Raw genomic sequence first — 20,173 nt, 5'->3', positions numbered from 1 at the left:
GGCAGCAGCTGCCGCTGCCCTTGATCTCTGAGCTGCCCCAAAGAGGTGCCTCCTCACACTGCTCCACAGGGGCCTGGGAAGAGGATGTCCCCAGCCTTAGTAGCCCAACAGAAACTGGCTAAATGTGAGGCCAGCACCTTACCTTGGGTGCTGCCGGGCATGCATGGCAGAAAGGCTTCCCTTCAGCACAGGCACTCGGCTCCCAGGCAGGGAGCACAGCAAGCACAAGAAAGGCCAGCGTGGTGCCTGCCTGTCTGCCCGCCCAGCCTCCCACTTACTGTCCATTCCCACCAGCAAGGGCAGGTGGACTGGCTGGCTGGGCTCCCTCACCCACTTACTTGCTTACTCCAAGGCCGCCTCTGCTCCTGGCAACCAGCACCCCCTGGTCAGCCCCAGAGGTACCACTTGTGGAGTTTGAAGGCAGGGCTGCTGAAACAAACAAGCCTTTGGGAGACAGAGAAGCGATAGGACATCAAAGGGGAAGGAAAGAGGGACTGAGGCCAGTGTTGCCTGCGGCACCCCTGACCATCACTGAAGGTACTCCAGGGGGCCCTGGCACACTGGTTGAATAGCACTGCTATAGCCTCACACACCTTACCTGGGAGTAAGGCTCACTGAACAGAGTGTGGCTTTCTTCTGAGTAGACACTTATCTAGGCGCTGGGGTGGATTGCACTATGCTCCTTGCAGAGTTAGGCCCAGACTACCATCGGACCCAGCACTAGCAGCAGCAACAAACAGCTCTGGCTCGCCCAGCCCTATCCATTGCCACTCCACCACCACACTTACCTGACCTGGGTGTTCAGGATCGGGAGCCTCAGCGATTGCCCTCTCCCGCTGGAAACAAACCAGGACTGCTCCAAGAAAAATGCATGTGGCAAAAAGGAGCACTAGACCCACAATTTTTTTAAGAAAAGAAATTTTTTCTTCACTTCTCACTTCCTTCTGTGGTCTCCTTGCCCTGTGCTGTGGCCCCTCATTTATGCAATTTATAGCTGTGCTCCTCTTGGAATATCCCGGGGGGCCCTGGGGGGTCATATGCCCCCCAGTTGGGAAACACTGCTGTATCCTTACCAATTACCACGGAATTTGTTCATTGTTTAAGATGAGGACGCAAGTGTTAGATGAGGCAACCTATTTACTTTTTAAAGTATCTTCTAATCTGAATGGTTCTGACAGATACAATACTTAACCGAGGATCAGATGGCACTTTAGTATCTTAAAATGTTGTTCTAAAAGGAGTTAATAGACTTTAATTACAGGGCTTGACAACTTGATCCCACTAACTCTGTCTACTTAGAACAGATTTGTTTTTCGTGGGCACTGCTTCTCTTCAAGGATGTTTTGGTCATTTCTAGATTAGATTTAATCTATTTAAAATTTTAAAAGATGATGCTGTTAAGGTGCTACACTCAATATGCCAGCAAGTTTGGAAAACTCAGCAGTGGCCAGAGGATTGGAGAAGATCAGTCTACATCCCAATCCCAAAGAAGGACAGTGCCAAAGAATGCTCCAACTACCACACAATTGCACTCATTTCACACGCTAGCAAGGTTATGCTTAAAATTCTACAAGGAAGGCTCAAGCAGTATGCGGACCGAGAACTCCCAGAAGTGCAAGCTGGATTTAGAAGAGGCAGAGGAACCAGAGACCAAATTGCAAACATGCACTGGATTATGGAGAAAGCTAGAGAGTTCCAGAAAGACATCTACTTCTGCTTCATTGACTATGCAAAAGCCTTTGACTGTGTCGACCACAGCAAACTATGGCAAGTTCTTAAAGAAATGGGAGTGCCTGATCACCTCATCTGTCTCCTGAGAAATCTCTATGTGGGACAAGAAGCCACAGTTAGAACTGGATATGGAACAACTGATTGGTTCAAAATTGGGAAAGGAGTACGGCAAGGCTGTATATTGTCTCCCTGCTTATTTAACTTATATGCAGAATTCATAATGCGAAAGGCTGGGCTGGATGAATCCCAAGCCGGAATTAAGATCGCCGGAAGAAATATCAACAACCTCAGATATGCAGATGACACAACCTTGATGGCAGAAAGTGAGGAGGAATTAAAGAACCTTTTAATGAGGGTGAAAGAGGAGAGCACAAAATCTGGTCTGAAGCTCAACATCAAAAAAACGAAGATCATAGCCACTGGGCTCATCACCTCCTGGCAAATAGAAGAGGAAGAAATGGAGGCAGTGAGAGATTTTACTTTCTTGGGCTCCATGATCACTGCCGATGGTGACAGCAGTCACGAAATTAAACGACGCCTGCTCCTTGGGAGAAAGGCGATGGCAAACCTAGACAACATCTTAAGAAGCAGAGGCATCACCTTGCCAACAAAGGTCCGTATAGTAAAAGCCATGGTTTTCCCAGTAGTGATGTATGGAAGTGAGAGCTGGAGCATAAAGAAGGCTGATCGCCGAAGAATTGACGCTTTTGAATTATGGTGCTGGAGGAGACTCTTGAGAGTCCCATGGACTGCAAGAAGATCAAACGTATCCATTCTGAAGGAAATCAGCCCTGAGTGCTCACTGGAAGGACAGATCGTGAAGCTGAGGCTCCAATATTTTGGCCACCTCATGAGAAGAGAAGACTCCCTGGAAAAGACCCTGATGTTGGGAAAGATGGAGGGCACAAGGAGAAGGGGACGACAGAGGATGAGATGGTTGGGTGGTGTTCTTGAAGCTACCAGCATGAGTTTGATCAAACTGCGGGAGGCAGTGGAGGACAGAAGTGCCTGGCGTGCTCTGGTCCATGGGGTCACGAAGAGTCGGACACGACTACACGACTAAACAACAACAACAAAGATTAGATTACTGCAATGAGCTGCCCTTGAAAGCCATCTGGAAACTCCAGTTGGTGCAAAAGCAGTGGCAAGGGTCTGATGGGAGCCTTATTATGCAAATATGACACTGGTTGTGTTGGTTTCCAGTGTTGGCACTCTCAATACAAGATGGTGATTTAAAGCCTACATGATTTGGGACCTTGGTATCTGAAAGACACTGTTCTTGTATGAACCTACACACATTACAGTAATCAGGAAAGGATCTCTCAAGTAGTAGTGTAGGAAGGGGTGTGGGGTGCCCCGGGTGGCACTGGGGCTGCAGGGTGCCCCAGTCACTGCCTCCTAGTCCCTCCTGGCCCCCCTTCGAGGCGCCCTCCAGACTTGCAGAATATCCTGATTTCGCCTGCAGGTAACAGCTCTACGAACACATTCCCAATAGTGGTTTGCTTTACACAACAGACTCCCTCTTATTGTTGAAAAGAAGAATCCTTTCGTGTTGCCAGATAATAAACAGAAAGGCTGAGGCTGCAGCGCCTGCAGGAGGCTTTGCTAACAAGAGGGAAACCCCTCAGGGCAGAAGCGGGGAAGGAGCTCTGACTGGGCTCCTGGGGGTTTCCCAGAGTGGAGTGGCTGTGGAAGTGAAACGGGAGCCAGAAATGTTGTGCTGGACCTGGGCTGGGCCTGGAAGGAGGTGCCTGGGGCATCTGCTGCTCTGGAGCGGACTCTTAAGGAGCTCCGTCTCCGGAGTCCTCTCACTGGGCCATGGCACTTGCACCCATGCAGCCGCCATCGTGCATGATGTCGTCGAGCCCCTGCCAATCCTGGAGAAGCTGCCACTGCCGATGGACTGCTTGGCCATGTGGGTGAGTCATCTCCAAAGGGCCCAGTGCTGTCTGAAGAAGCAGTGCAGGAGGCAGGCTTTTTTTGGCCAGCACTGGGCCGGCATGTACTAGCTGTGTCTCTCCTGGGAGGGACGAATTTGCTTGGGCATGAAGAAACCAGGTAACTTGCTTCAATTGCATATTCAGGCAAAGGGTCAAAACAGCTAGGACCCAACTCAGTCTGATGATGGCTGTTGCTAATAACGAGGGCAGGGAAAGAAATACAGGGCTCTTGGAAGTGGATGTGTATATGACAAGTCAGTCTTGTGAGTACGTATTTTCAATTAGACATTCACAGGTCAGGTTATAAAGGGGAAATCCTTCCTATTTGCCAAGTATACACAATTCCTATGCACAAATAAACTGCCTATTGAGTTGTGGGGTACAATTTGCATAATGACTGGAAAGCTGAAGAAATGCAAATGTTGTCGTATGACAATGGAGTGTTTTTGTGTGTGTGTGTGTGTGTGTGTATTCTTTGAAAGTTTTGCAATTGGTTTCCCACCTTACTAGGAAGCCTGCTTTGCTTTCGCTGTATTTCTGATTAAAATTTGTGAAGTTTTGTCCTTGAAATCAGTAAGCTTTGTAGGCAAATTATTCTACTTTATTATGAAGTTACTTTTAAAATGGCCTTCCTACTGTGTTTTGAGAAATGAAAGAATAGTAGAAGACTGGATAATTCCATGATGCTGTGGTGCATGTTAAATAACTTTATCCGGCATAATTTCCTGGGATTTGCATAGTGAACTTTCATCAGCTGCAAAAAGCATTCCAGTGACACAGACCAGGCTAAATTGAGAGGCCCAATATGCAGTGAAGTGAGATTGGAGGCAGGCAACTGCAAGCATGGAAACAATAAAATGAGTTGTTTTAGCAGGATGACTTTCTGTGGAAATTTACATAATTGCCACTCTAGCACAGTGTTTCTCAACCTTTTCTGACCGTGTCCCCCTTCCAACCTTGTTTCCTTCCTGTGGCCCCTCCTGTCCTACCGGTAGAAAGGTAGCTATTTAAATGTTTTGTTTTGATAAAGAAAAATAGGGGTGGTTTGCTTTTGCTGCCCCACCCCCCAAGGGACTGAGTCCACAAAGTCCATGATCGGTCAGAGATGAATGGATGGAGGCAAGATCCAGAGAAAGCAAGGCAGATCTTTATTTCTCTGTTGCAGCAGAGTCCCCTCCCCCCCCCCCCCCAGCAAGGAGGCAAGAGAGACCCAGAACCAAGAAGAAACATCTCTTTTAAGGGTTTTAATTTTGGTGTGGAGAAGGACATCCCCTCTACAACAGTCAGAAATTATATCACACATAAGGTTGGGGTTTATTTTTTTACTGTGGCTCAGGTGTGATATTTCTGAGGATTTAGCAAGTTTTACATAGTTCCAGACACAGTTTACACAGTCTTGTGCCGTGGCCCCCCATTTACGCAATTTTCACCTGAGGCCACCTTGAAATATCCTGGGGGTCCCCAGGGGCCGTATCTGTGACAAATGAGTTTTAATAAAAAAAAAATGTTCTATTTACAAATGAAATAGTTAAATAGCTACCTTTCTACCTGTAGGACAGGAGATGCCACAGGCAGGAAATCAGGTCGGAAGGGGGCCACAGTTGGAAAAAGGTTGAGAAACACTGTTCTTGGGTGTAAGCTCTATAAACTTTTGTGTTTACTTTTTAGTAAAGTTGCATAGGATTGCACTTAGAAATGTTATTAAAATGATTGCTGCAATTTTCAGTCTACCTAGAAGGGAATGAGGGTTGACAGTAAACATCTTATAGGTAAGGAACATAAGACACGTGAAACAGTTAAAACTACAGTAAATCTACTTGGTGTCTAAATTCATTGATCCAAACTAGCAGTTCATTCTGTTAAAGTAGGAAATGGGACACAAAACAACTGTGCCCATTTAGATACCTTTTTTTTGTACTTCTCAGCACCAGTCAAGTAATCTTGAACTCAAACTGCAGGAAATACTTGGAATTCCACTGTAACAATATCCAGCAGAGAATATTTAAGTAGTATTAAGTTTCAAATACCCGAAGCAAAATGCTCTTCAAGCATCATAAGCAGTTGCAGCTTAGAAGAACTAGTATAATCTAGTTTCTTTTTACCATTTCCCAAATGAGGCATAGTTTTAATTTTGTCACCAGAAATTTACTGCAGGGGGGAAATGAATATTGCATTTCATTAAAGATTGTCTAAACTTTAGTATCCCAGGTAAGGCTGGGCGATATCTAATTTTCTTTTTTTTTTTTAAATAATTTTTATTAATTTACAACAAAACAAAACAAAATATACAATATTTTCACATTCAAATATTCAAAGTCTTTCTTTTTTGGACTTCCTTCAACTTTTCCATAAATCTTTCGTAGTCTTTATTAGTTTACGCATTTCTTGTCCTTTATATTGTCATTGTTTGAATCTTTTCCCTTTGTTTCCTTTAGACAATATCTCTCATATTTTCACAGTGCTCTTTTAAAACCTTCTAGCGTTATTTCGCCTTCACTTATATTTTCCAGATAATCAACAAATTTTCCCCAGTTTTCTGTAAACTTTTGGTCTCTTAGGTATCTAATCTTTCCTGTCATCTTGTCCAATTCAGCGTAGTCTAACAACTTTGATCTCCAATCTTCCACTGTCGGTATTTCTTGTTGTTTCCATTTCTGTGCCAGTAACACCCTTGCCGCCGTCACTGCATACTGGAAAAACTTACTGTCCTTTCTTTTAACCTCTTTTCCTATGATACCTAGCAGAAAGGCTTCTGGTTTCTTTGTAAAAGTATATTTTAAAATCTTTTTCAACTCATTATATATCATTTCCCAGAAGCCTTTCACTCTTTTGCATTCCCACCACAACATATCACCAGCTAAACAATATTTTAATATATCACGATATATGGGTCTAGCTCTTAAACTGACAAATTTTTACTTACTTTTAACGTATTGTTACAACTGTTGTGTTATAGTACTACTGTACCAGTAATGTTTAAATTAGCACATTTTGTCTAAAAATAAAGCTGTAGAAGTAATCAGTAGCATAGATATCAACACCAGTTATTTGATTGTTTGTTAATTTTCTTTTCTACACCAGGCCAAAATAGAAAAAATAGAATGAATAAATTTTAACAGAACAAAAGATTTTTAAATAATATTTTTATTGCAAAAAATGTGCATTTCTTTTATAAACCAGGCTAAACCCCTAGTAACACCAATACAATGTAATTTTTTTAATGGCAGGAATCTTGTCTTCAGCTTATTTATAGAATTATAGAGTTGGAAGAGAACCTGAGGGCCATCTAGTCCAACTCGCCTGCAATGCAAGAGTCTCAGCTAGATCATACATGACGGGTGGCCATTGGCTGGATGCTCTCATTCTCTCTTTGCTGCTCAGAGTAGGAAAGCCTCCTGTCAGACCAGTTACCAGGAACGTGCTTTGAGACCGTGTGACAAGCTGACAGAAATATCCCCAGGAGTCCCTCTAAATTAATGTGGGACGATAGGGGTGTCTGTAGGACAAGAAAGAGGGTGGCTTTGAGAGTTTGGTGAAACCATGTAGACCATGTGAACATGTGGATGGAATAGTTTCACATGCACCAAGTGGAATAAAACAGGTTGATGTGATAGTATGCTAATTTTGGTGAAACCTTTGCTTTACCTACTAAGTGGAACACAAAGGGACCTCTTTATCAGATCCTGGTGAGAATAAGTTTGATCACAGTCATTCATACATTGGTAACATTCTGATAAGATCATCATGCTCTGAATATTAGAACTACCTCTGAAATGCAGTGTTCTAAGTTCTAAATAGCCCAAAGGAAAAACAGAATAATAGCTTTATGTTGATTGCTCAGGCTCAGTTCACCTCATTTGTTGTTGTTGTTTAGTCGTGTCCGCCTCTTCGTGACCCCCTGGACCAGAGCACGCCAGGCACTCCTGTCTTCCACTGCCTTGTTCACCTTGTTTAGGTTGATATATACTGTATTTTTTCCTCTATAAGACGCACCCAACCATAAGACGCACCTAGTTTTTAGAGGAGGAAAACAAAACAAGATAGCAACACAAAGCCTCTTGAGCGAAGAGGGAGGAGCACTCCGGCTGCGCTCAAGAGGCTTTGCGTGTCTATCCCTGAAACCAGAAGAGAAAGAGGGATCGGTGCACACCAATCCCTCTTCCTCTTCTGGCTTCAGCGATAGCTGCGCAGCCTGCATTCGCTCCATAGGACGCACACACATTGCCCCTTACTTTTTTGGAGGGGAAAAGTGCGTCCTATAGAGTGAAAAATCCAGTATATTTTGCTTATATATATTTTTTATTGAATTTAAATGTTACATCACAAAATTAAAAAGAAAATACACCACCCATCGGTTAACAAAAATATGTTATATAGAAAGTAAAATGTTACTAAAAAATAAGTGTTACATATACATAAAAGAAAGTTCTTCCATTCTTTAAACCCTTAAATTACACCCTCCTGTATGAACCTGCCCACAATAAGTGTCCAGCAAAAGCCTAGCTCTGTGTCCTCTCATGTTCAGAGAGATAGTGGCTGCATGCATTGGGTGAGGTTTTCCCCTGCCCCGGACTTTGACACTCTTCTCTCAACCAGCCACATGCCATGTTGCTTATTTGGCCATATATGCTTTCTACTTCCAACAGTTAAGTTGGTCAGGCAATAGATGGAGAGAAGCTTGTTTCTAAGACTGCAATCCTATACACTTAAACTTGGAATTAAAATCTCATCAGACTTGGATCACACCCATAGCATACATTTAAATCACCCCTATACCACTTTAGGGGATGTGGGTGGCGCTGTGGGTTAAACCACAGAGCCTAGGACTTGCCGATCAGAAGGCCGGCGGTTCGAATCCCCACAACGGGGTGAGCTCCCGTTGTTCGGTCCCTGCTCCTGCCAACCTAGCAGTTCAAAAACACATCAAAGTGCAAGTAGATAAATAGGTACCGCTCTGGCGGGAAGGTAAACAGCGTTTCTGTTTGCTGCTCTGGTTCGCCAGAAGCGGCTTAGTCATGCTGGCCACATGACCCAGAAGCCATACGCCAGCTCCCTCGGCCAATAAAGCGAGATGAGCGCCGCAACCCCAGAGTCTGTCACGACTGGACCTAATGGTCAGGGGTCCCTTTACCTTTACCTTTATACCACTTTAGCAGTCATGCTGTCTCCCAGAGATTCCTAGGAAATGTAGTTGTTAAGAATGCTGAGGGTAGCTTTGTGCGTGGTCTCCTCTCAACAGCCATAACAAACTGCAGTTCCCAGGATTCCTTGCAGGAACCAATGACTGTTAAAGTGGTATAGGGGTGATCTAAATGCATGCTGTGCATGTGGCTTATGCTTGAGTATACATGGATAGGATTAAGCTGTAAATCATTCTTTTAAGATGAACATGAACATTCAAATGTTATTGGGGTTTTAATAGGTGATGTAGTATACCATCAGAATAACTTTTTCTCCATCATGGACTGGTTGAGCAAGATCCAGTAGTTCCAAGATTCCTTTTGCTGGGAGCTGTGTGACGTCGGGGATCAATAACAATGAGGCCCAAAAAGGCTACCTGACTTTATTGTGGTTCCATGTGGGCATCATACAGTTCCTCTGTTCCTCTACTACAATGGTTCCCAATTAGCTAATTACTGAGGACCCCTTATTTTTCAAAAGCCAAGCCACGGACGCCCTACTTTTGAAATTTTTGATAACTCTATGGTAGTTACCTCTGCAAAGCAATTTTTTGAACAAAATGTGGGGTAGCTCCTAATAAGCAATGGATTTTAGGTGCACTAAAAAGCAGACTAGGGCTGGGTGATAGCTGGTTTTCAACATCATGCATCAGCAGCTAAGCATCATGATATCCTGATGTACCACGATGTGTGGTCCTCCCCCCCAAAGATGGACCTGGCGATGGTGGGCGGGGGGAGTCTAACGGAGACCTCACCCCATTGCTGGCTTGTGCTGGAGGCAAGGTGGGGGCTCCTTTAAACTTCTCCCTTGAGGGGAGTGCAACTGCACGCCTCTCAGTGGAGAAGTGTGGCACAGCGTTCACTCCCCAGCTGAGGGCTGAGGGGGTCTGGGATGCCTTACCTCCCAGCTAGCAGAGAACTGCAGTCTATATCTCTGCTCTCCACAAAACTCTCCTTCCTGACTGCTTCCTCTGGACTTTTTAAGCTCAGCAGTTCCAAGAGATCTTCATGGGTCCCAGGTGGTGCCATCTGCTTGCTGCTCCACCCATCTCTTACCTTGCCTTTACACTGTTACCCTGGCCACTTACAGGTAACTCACAACATACGCGAATTTAACTTGCGCACATTCAGCTTTACACACTTTGCAAAAAATGTTTAAAAAAATTAAAAGGGAAAAGGGGTGGGTATCCAAGAAAAAATATTTTGTCAATCCCAGCTGTGGAGTTGGTAAAGCTGTAGGTTGCAAAGGAACAACTGAGAGGCTTAGAATGTACTCTTGATTGTTCCTCTATAACAGACTTCTTCAACCTCAGCCCTCCAGATGTTTTTGGCCTACAACTCCCATGATCCCTAGCTAGCAGGACCAGTGGTCAGGGATGATGGGAATTGTAATCTCAAAACATCTGGAGGGCCGAGTTTGAGGAAGCCTGCTCTATAAGCAGGGCTGCCTTTTAAGTTCAGTGCTGACTTGAATTCAAGTCAAGACTGCAAATGAAGAATTGAGAGTGAATTTAGTGCGCTTTTGATTCTTTGAAATTATATGGCTCTATAGGTCATTGACAGACGTGTGGCCTGCATCCATCTGTCAAAGATTGCTTTGTAGAGAATCACAGGTGATGTGTATCTGGAACTGTGAGTTGTGTCTCTGGAACTGTTTGAATTGTGCTACTTAACAAGTTCTTCAAGATTTTCTATAGGATTCCAACCCCTGGATAAAGGTACCCCCAGGGTGTAGATTAAACTGACAGGTGGGTTAGAAACTGAAATCTATCAATATTCTCATGATTGCTCAGGCTGCTTCAAAGTGTTCTTTAATATTTTCCCAGCATTAAAATTGTAGCAATAAAAATTGAATGTTACCCCAGTGCTGAAAAGAAATATGTAAAATATGTTCTATTGGTTCTGTTCTTGACTAAACTGAAACCTTGCAATTATCATGCAATTGTATGTAGTTAATTGTATAACATATGTTTTTAGTGTAATTGCTTCTCTTTCTTTGCAGTGAAATCATTTTCCATTTTAGGTATTGACCTACTGACCCAATGGAACTTGATTTTCACCTTCAGTTTCCCCCCTCTAGTTCTCTTTCTTCTCTTTCTTCCTGCTGTGATCAAAGGGGTCCCATTATCTTGAAAGAGGGGGAGAAGGGCATTTTACCGCTGCTGATTCTCTGAAGCAATGTTTTGTCTCTGAGAAGGCATTCAGTGGTGTAGTTAGCATGTCACATTAAACTATAGTTTAAACTATACTAAAGTTCCATGAGATCTTCAAACCAGGTGTCAAGTGTGCCTTTGGGAGAAAGATCAAACTTTTTTTGTTTTTAGGCTGACAAACACCAAAATGTACAAGTGATATGCAGTTGCTTTCACTTCAAAAAGTGGGCAAAGTGAGTTTATATTTTAAACATATTGGCATCTCCAGTAGTCTTTACGAGATGTGCTTCAAGGAATCTTATTTTTTTCAACCATAGAACGAATGATCTTGGGACAAGTTCTGAGGGATTGTTTTGAGAACCTTCTACTATGTTGAAAGATATTTTAGCTGACAGCATGAAGATTGACTGCTTCATTTGTAAAGGGAAGGATTAAAAGAGTTAGTCAGAAGTCATTACACTGAATTACATTTTCTTGCTGACAGTGATTGAGATATGTTAGTAATAACTCGAATGTGTAGGTGCCTTTTTCCTCACAGTGTGTTTGGTCTTTTATGAATACTTGAAGTAGTCCCAGTAGTGGGTCATCTAAGAAAATAGACAGGGTTGTATCCATTCAGGGCCAGCCTAAGACATTTTGGCACTTGAAGCAGACCCTAAAATGGCACTCTGCTTCACCAGGGTAGAAGGGGTGAGGGACGACCTACAACAGGAACAAAGCGGGAAAGGAAGTTTGGCATTGGGTTCCCCAGTGGATCCTGCCGCCTGAGGCTGTTGTCTGACGGGTGGGCTGGCCCTGTTTTCAATGGCTACCTTCTGCCAGCAGAAGGTGGCCTTCTGCTCATGGGAGAGTCTTCAGTCATGCTGAGGCCTCTGCTAAGCCAAGCAAAGAGAAGAAGTGGAGATGATTTCTGCCGCTTACTCCGGCAGTAATTCCCCTCATGTCTCTCTTCCATGTTGCCTAACACCCTGGAGCAGATTTTTAGAGATGGGTGGGACTATACAAGGAAGGAGGAACTGGGAACAATCACCTTCTGCTCTCTTCCATTAGCTGGGGCATTTGCTGGCGCAAAAGGTCTTCTGTGAGCATAATGTGTCTTTTCTAGGGATCAGACAAATATGGAATTTGGGCCCATCTCTATGCCACTGACAGACTTCCAGCGCCAAGGCAGTAGGGAAGCTTGAATTAGCCACACCATCCCATATTGCCCAAACAGCACACGGGTTAAGGGCATGGCTCTTAACAGCTGCATTTTCCTGGCAGTTTGAAATCCGAGTAAACATTGAACTTAGCACAACATGCTAATTGGAAGGTGGGAGGTTTATTTGCTAATTGAAAGCAGAAGAAGCCTTTGAAATAATTAGGGTTGGACATTTGACCTGTCAAAAATACTAGAACAAATGATTAAGACTTAACCAGGTGTTTAATTTTTAAAGCCCTAGCCAGCAATTAGTTTTGCTAGAGGAAAGGAAGATAGTAAAGAACCAGGCCTTTGCCGTGCTCCAGGGTAGACCTCTGGCAGGCTCATTGCTATAGTGATTGCTCCAGTTGTTGATTCCTAATTTAAAGCATTGGTTATTCCATGTTGCAATAAGAAAAAAAGAAAACTAGGCTGCCATCTTCACAAAGTAGAATTCTAGATGATTTTTGATTGGTCAGATAATAAACAACCACAACTGGTCAGTTGATTGGCACCTGAATCCTAGAAGAAATACTTGAAGATCATGGCCACAGTTACCACAAAGTCTTCAGAGGGTGATGGGCTAAACCAACTAAAGCATGCTTCCCCAAACTCGGCCCTCCAGATCTTTTGAGACTACAATTCCCATCATCCCTGACCACTGGTCCTGTTAGCTAGGGATCATGGGAGTTGTAGGCCAAAAAACATATTGGAGTGCCAAGTTTGAGGAAGCCTGAACTAAAGCAAAATAAAGCTCATATCAAATTAGGCTTCATTTAATTATTTGTTTGCAAAACCTTGTTAGAAGCATGATCCATGTTTGGGTTTTAGGCATGTCTGTATTGGTCCTTGTTTGGCATGAAAACAACTGTGGGAATCAACTGAGAAATGAGAGTGGTGTGTTGTACAGGTCTCCTTCCTATGCAGTAGGAAAAGTGTTATTTTATATTTGCATGATCTGCCATGGGTTCTGCCTCTGATTATTAGTGGTATGTGCACAGGTGTCAGAGTTTGTGGTAACATTTCAGAATTCTGTTAGAATCAAACTTATTGTTTAGGATCAGTTACATGGAGAAGATTTGCTTGTTCATTTGTGTTAGAGGGTTATTTCTTTGTGCTGCAGTCAATACCAATTCATGTTTATATTTCCCTGTCTACAATTTATTCAAAGTCTCTCCAACCTTTTTTTCTTCATTTATGTAATGAATGAACCTACTTTTCTGAAGAACAGCATAATATAATTTAATATATACCTGTTGAAATCCAAAACGTGTACTTCATACACTTTTCTCCTTCTGAATACATCTGGGGTGACTTACCTGTGGTCCTCCAGATATTGTTGTACGCCAGATTCCATCTGTCCCAGGCAGTAGTCATGGGTAGTGGGAGCTGTACTCCAGCAGAATCCAGAGGGTCAAAGGTTAGTGGCCCATTTTCTAAAATCAATAGCAGGTTGCATATTTGTTGGATCAGCTATTTCATGTTTGTGTTCTGTAAGAACCCTCAGATGAGTGCTCTCGAGATCCAGTTGTTAATATTAAATTTATATTTTATCCTCAAAATGTGGGAACCTTCCCACTAATTTCAGTGTGCATTGGATGGCATTATTGACTTAATAATATTTATTTGGTGGGAGGCATTTACACTTCTGTCACAATTGAGGAATGGAGGTCTTTTTGTCCTGGGAAACGTCTCTTGCTGCACCACCATATAGATTTCATTATGTGTAATCTGATGTCATTCAACATTTTCTAATACACAGGGTAACACCTGAAATATGGCTGTTGGCAGTATCTTTCTTGCTCGATTTGAACACTCACTTCTCACTATATTTTAATGTCTCTTAAGAGGCATAACAAATCTTTGTGTAGTTTTTCCATTTGTGCTGGAATGATCATTCCATCACATACACCATCATATCAGGTCCTTGCTATTTTAAATTTAAAGGGATCTTCTAATTGCATATTCTGTGCCTGTGGTAGTTCTGTTCCTATGGCCTCCAATTTCTTATGATATGCCTTGGAATTTCCTGGAGAGCTAATTTTCTGTATTGTGAATGGGAGTGAAAGCCTCAGGTTCTCTGTTACATTACATTAACAATTTAGAAATATATGAAGAAAAGTCGTTCTTCTCTTCCTGGGCAAGATGGAAGTTACTTGGAATTAAGTAATCCTCTAACTTAAGTAGATATTTATACAGTGGTACCTCTGGTTAAGAACTTAATTCGTTCCAGAGGTCCGTTCTTAACCTGAAACTGTTCTTAACCTGAAGCACGACTTTAGCTAGTGGGGTCCTCTGCTGCTGCACCACCGCTGCACGATTTCTGTTCTCATCCTGAAGCAAAGTTCTTAACCTGAGGTACTAATTCTGAGTTAGCGGAGTCTGTAACCTGAAGCGTCTGTAACCTGAGGTACCACTGTACATGCTTGAGAACTGGACTGTTCATTTACAATGTTGATGCTTACTGCGATGGGGAGGGAGGATCTCTCTTTTTCAAAACCTGGGATGGGGAGGGAGGGATGTAATCAGTATTAAAAACTCAAATATACAAGCTAGGTGCCATATGGCTTCTTCAGCCAGGGTTTATAATCGCCAAGATGGAATGCCTAGTGGCCGTTTTTCAATAAAACTTTTTGGTTCCTAAAATTCTGATTCAGAAGGGGAAAGACAATAGTTTGCTTATTTCTCCTCCCCCAGAACTCTCTTTTATCCCCGTAATTCTGTCTGGCAGGGCTGGGGAAGCCCCTGGAACAGGGCCATTGTTTGGTTTGGTTTCAATGAAAACCACATCCTCTTTGTTTCCAGCAGAAGTCCCCCCTACAGTGGAACCCATTCTGCAATAGAAGAAAACCTTCCATTGCTTCTTTGACCGAAAAATGAGGTTCAAAATTTAGGGGTTGTCTTATACACATGTAGTGCTGAGGGGGGATGGGCAAATGTTTTTTTGGCGTGAGCCCGAGATTGTAAGCGGCGATTGGCCACTTGATTGTTTGGGGGGGGGGGATGCTGAAAATCACTCACCTGCCAGAACGCAGCAAACAACCGCTGCATGCTTTTTAAAAAGAAGAATTGTGGCACACACAGCTTTATAGTGGTCCATAGACTCAAAATACACAGTACAAACAATGGTATATATCACTGTTAAGGCGTAAGAGCCGCCTTGCTAGCCAATAGAGGAGCTTTAGCCTGTACAGTGGTACCTCAGGTTAAGTACTTAATTCGTTCCAGAGGTCCATTCTTAACCTGAAACTGTTCTTAACCTGAAGCACCACTTTAGCTAATGGGGCCTCCGGCTGCCGCCGCGTCGCAGGAGCACGATTTCTTTTCTCATCCTGAAGCTAAGTTCTTAACCTGAAGCACTATTTCTGGGTTAGCGGAGTCTGTAACCTGAAGCGTATGTAACCTAAAGCGTATGTAACCCGAGGTACCACTGTATATACTGATTTCTGATTCTTGCTGCCTCCGAGAGAAAGTTTGCTACAGCCTTATCCTCAAGGAGAATCTTATCATAAAAGGAGTCAGCAATTCCAGGTTGTTCTGTTAATATTGGTTTGACAAATGCTGTCTAACCTGTTTATACAGACTAGATTATAATAAAATGTGTTTCATACATTCAACATCCTGGGAACATGGACACAGCCTATCTTGGTATGGGATGCCAGCCACTCTTCCACTCAACATTTCAGATGGAAAAACATTTAATCGGACAGTGATAGTTTGGCATGGTCAGATTCTTAAGGTAGGGAGGTGACAGAAAACCCTGCAGATACTGAATTCCTTATGCAGATGAGCCACAGGTCACATATGAGCAAGATTGGAAATCACTGAGGGCAACATCCCATAACCTCTGTTTCACAGTTTTGAGGGCAGTATTAGAGTTGCCATATCTTGAAGAGCAAAAAGAAGCCACTTTCAAAAAAGAATCCTGTGCCTGAGGAGCCCGAGCCAAAATCCCCCCCAAATAAATAAACAAACAACCCCCCCCCCCCGGACATTTCTTTTAAAATATAAAAATCCCCCTGGATGGGCATGTTGGCCCCCCCCCAAAAGAGGACATGTCTGGGATTTCCTGGACGTATGGCAACTCTACCCCTGGGCTATTACAAGGGCAGTAGCAGTTCTAGGAGAAACACCAGACAACTGGAGAGATGCTTTAACATCACATTGCCCAGACATCTCTCTTGGCTATGCTACAAACAGAGTTTAACAGCTTTGTATTTGAAAAGTTAAAATCTGCTATAAATTGGATTGATGGAATTAAAGGTGGGATTATACATCTTTCAGATAAATCAAGAAAAGCCTAGTCTACTGGAATGCCTTACAGAGGGGTGTGAAACTACTGTTTTCTAGAAGTACCATACTTACCCGTCCTCCATGTATAAGACCTGCCCCCTATTTTGGGGGACTCCATTTTTAGAAAATGAGGGGAGATTGCCAGAAGTTGTTGAGCCTCTCCTCCCCCCCAGCTGTGGGCAGGAAACACTCCCTAGACCATTTCCCGTGTGCAGCTGGGGGGGGGGGGTTCCCTCGTGCAGCCAGCATCAAGGGAAGTTGTGCTCCAGCCAGCTGGTTGGCAACTTCCCCTGATGCCGCTGCACGCAGGAAACGATCCAGGGAGTGCTTCCCTGCGCACAGCGGCTTCTTCCCCCCAATGCCACTATTCATGTATTGGATGACTCCAGTTTTTTGACATGATTTTTGTGTCACAAAACCTCGTCCAGTGTACAGAAAAATATGGTATATTGAAATATTTATTGTTCTGTTTAGTTGTAAATGCGTAGTAGTAGTTTAGGTCAAGGGGAAAAATACTTCATAGTGTAGTGTACAAGAGATGTCTCTAAGGTGTAGCAAATCCCCCCCCACACACACATATTTCACATATAATGCCATTCACTCCTCCAATTTTCACTCACAGTATACCACTGTTCTATATAGTATAGTAAATAATTGCTCCCTTAATAATAGCCTTCACTGTTGTGATTTTGCTCCACATCAATCCAGAGCAAGTCACAGCTCATAGGTAGCAGAGTAAACAAAGCTTAAACACTATGCAGGGTTCCAAAAAGATTCAGATGCAATTAGCTTCATCCAGTATTATTTACTGAAGGCAAATGAGCATAACAGGTACGAATCCAACTCTTCCGGATTGGCACAGTCCTTAAGAATCCAGTTGCAGCAAAACCTTAAACTTAAAATAAGACTAAAACTTAGCACTTAAACATACTACGTACAGATCACCACACAGGAATGTAGTAGACAGAACTAAGAAGGAAAGATAAAGTGAAAGCCAGGCTCCTTCTGGCCTGTTATTATTAGGCAGCATTACCTTGGGAGAACGAACTAACAGGACCAGTTGTTTTTTATAAATATTTTTTATTAATTTTTCATTAATAACAATCAAATATGAGCCACATTAATACAATACCATATCATAATACAATTAAAAGAGCAAATTATCCCATTCCAAATTAAACATATTTGAGTGACTTGCCATGTTCTGATTTAGGAGATAATGTTCCTTCGTCCTGCTCCAATCCTCTTATTTAATCCAAATAATACAGTTCCAGTCTTGATCCTTTATTTTAGCAGCCACTGATGTGATGACTTTCGTTCGTATTTAACTATTCCATATCCACTAATTTGCAAGAGGAGTTTACTGTATTTTGCCGTGTATAAGTAGGTTTCCCCCCTAAAAAAGAATGTCAAAAATTAGGGGGCATCTTATACATGGATACATCTCGCCCCATTTTCTTAAATCTGAGTCCCCCAAAATAGGGGGACGGAAAAATACGGTATACATTGGAACCTTGGGTTGCGAACATGATCCGTGCGGGAGGCATGTTCGCAACCCGCACCATTTGCATCCCGCAGCACCGTGTCTACGCACACGCGGGTTGCGATTCAGCGCTTCTGCGCATGTGCAAGCGCTGAAACCTGGAAGTAACCTGTTCCGGTACTTCCAGGTTCGGCACAGTGCGCAACCTGAAATTGCGTAACCTGAAGCGTCTGTAACCTGAGCTCCCACTCTCCAGATTGAGACCTTGGCACTAAGTGGCATCTTGTCTCCTTCATCCAGAACATGCCTGTTTTTTAAGTCCAAAGTCAGATCCATCTTAAAAAACAGAAGAACCTTTGCTCGTGGTGGCTGTGTTGGAGAGTTTCCGATACGTGCAGTGCTGTGCACTCAGCATTTCCTGTTCCCTGCATTCTGTGGGAATGGGAGGCAGGCATCGGACGATCTGCGAGTGTAAATTCACCCCCGACACGGGGGGGGGGGGGCTTGCTGCAAGGATAATTACTCTCAAATTATCCTTAATTGGCTGCAGTTAACTGTCTTCCACTATCGTGGGAGCTGCTGTCCACCATGGCGGCAAGCACCAGAAGTCCTAACAGGACCAGTTTGAACCAGCTTAAACCAAAATAACACTTGCTCTCAGCATAGAGGAAACTTGTCAGCAAAAAAAAGGTTTCAGCTTGCACCAGCTAGAAAGTGCTAGCTTCTAGCTCAGGGTTAGGCAACCGAAGGCCCAGGGACCGGATGCGGCCCAATCGCCTTCTCAATCTGGCCCCTGGATGGTCCAGGAATCAGCGTGTTTTTACATGAGTAGAATGTATGCTTTTATTTAAAATGCATCTCTGGGTTATTTGTGGGGCATAGGAATTTGTTCATTTTCCCCTCCCATAAAAATAAAGTTGGCCCACCACATGGTCTAAGGGACGGTGGACAGGCCCATGGCTGAAAAAGGTTGCTGACCCTTGTTCTAGATTGTAACACAGAGAGAAGTTTCCAGAACCTTCTTCAATCAAACAGAATAGAAAATATATCTACACTTTAAACCAATACTTTCTGTACTTCCAAAATGCAAGCCATGACATTTACACCCCCAAATTAGTTTTTTTAGTCACCCCAGATTCATACAAAAAAACTTCCTGCTCATTTCTAGTCAATTAAATCTTCAGTTTTTAAGCTTACTGGAATCTAATTTGTAGAAGAACAGTTTGGATGGGTAGTGATTAGTGGTTACAAGTAAAATTATGTACAAATTTAATATGTCTGCTTTGAAAATATTTGTAAAGTCTGAAACATTGCCATGCATATAATACAATGTTAATTCTGTAAGCAAGTCTTATATCTACTTTTGAGGACAGTAAAGGTGAGCCTAGAGATTCACACTAAAAGTACATAAGATCACTTACTCACCTCCTTTGTCTGTAATGGGGATTGCAGAGTAGGTATCTCTGCTCCCTTTGATGTTTATATAAAACAGATAAAATGCATAAATTGGTTATAATCAAAGATGAATTAAAGCCAAATAGCATCCCAGAGGACAAAGCACACCAGGCGCCCATCAGCAGCCTCACCAAATGACAGACCTAGAGGAAACTTCAAAGCTGCAAATAGAACTGCCAGTGATGTCCACAAAGAATCTAGATGCTAATAGAAACCTAATTTTCACAGTTCTGAGATACCCAGGTTTTAGAAAAGAAGTGATGGATACTACTCATAAGCCACCTACTTCGTTAAATGTTTTATTTTGCCATTATTTCAGAAGTACATCATAATATAACAATTGATTAGTAACACAGAAAGGAAAAGCATTTGATATGAGATATACTTTTTTGAAACATTAGTATGTTACAAAAGTGTCTGAGTCTTCATATGTTTTAGTAGGAAATTCTTCATTTATTGTATTTGATGTAAAATTATACCCGATTACTAAATTGCATATGTTGGGGGGGGGGGAGGGGAGGGAAATCATACCAAGATTTCAAAAAAGTTTTTGGGGTGGGAGGGATACCCACAATTGTTACTGCATATTTTTCTTCTAATATAGTGGCTTAAGTATTAAAAAAATAGGTAATTTATGAAATTTTTAATTTATATTTGCATTTCATTATGGATGACATGTTCTAATATAAATATGTGGCAATAAGCTTTGCATTAAGTACACTTTTACACACATTATAACAGGTAGTAGAGCAGTAATA

General features: G+C 42.7%; 1 protein-coding gene across 6 annotated transcripts in view; it reads left to right on the top strand.

The window, feature by feature from the left end:
* The window catches only part of WDPCP (WD repeat containing planar cell polarity effector), a 171,202-nt gene that overhangs the window by 1,669 nt on the left and 149,360 nt on the right, over window positions 1–20,173 (top strand). Inside the window, exon 1 of one of the 6 annotated variants that reach the window (XM_083435333.1) lies at window positions 4,901–4,977. The exons of 2 other annotated variants lie outside the window; for them this stretch is intronic. Coding sequence is in view for 3 of the 4 variants with exons in the window: in XM_083435336.1 (XP_083291462.1) it covers window positions 12,303–12,316 (14 nt within the window). In the remaining variant the exon portion in view is untranslated. Of the gene's footprint in view, window positions 1–4,900; window positions 4,978–11,753; window positions 12,317–20,173 lie in introns of those variants that run through there. 3 more of the 6 variants (XM_083435336.1, XM_083435334.1, XM_083435330.1) reach the window with 3 other exon arrangements.

The sequence above is a fragment of the Podarcis tiliguerta genome (assembly GCF_965153285.1).
Source record: "Podarcis tiliguerta genome assembly, chromosome: 3".
NCBI classification, from domain to species: Eukaryota; Metazoa; Chordata; class Lepidosauria; order Squamata; family Lacertidae; genus Podarcis; species Podarcis tiliguerta.
The sequence above is the reverse complement of the archived record's forward strand: the minus strand, read 5'-3'. Positions and strand labels throughout refer to the sequence as shown.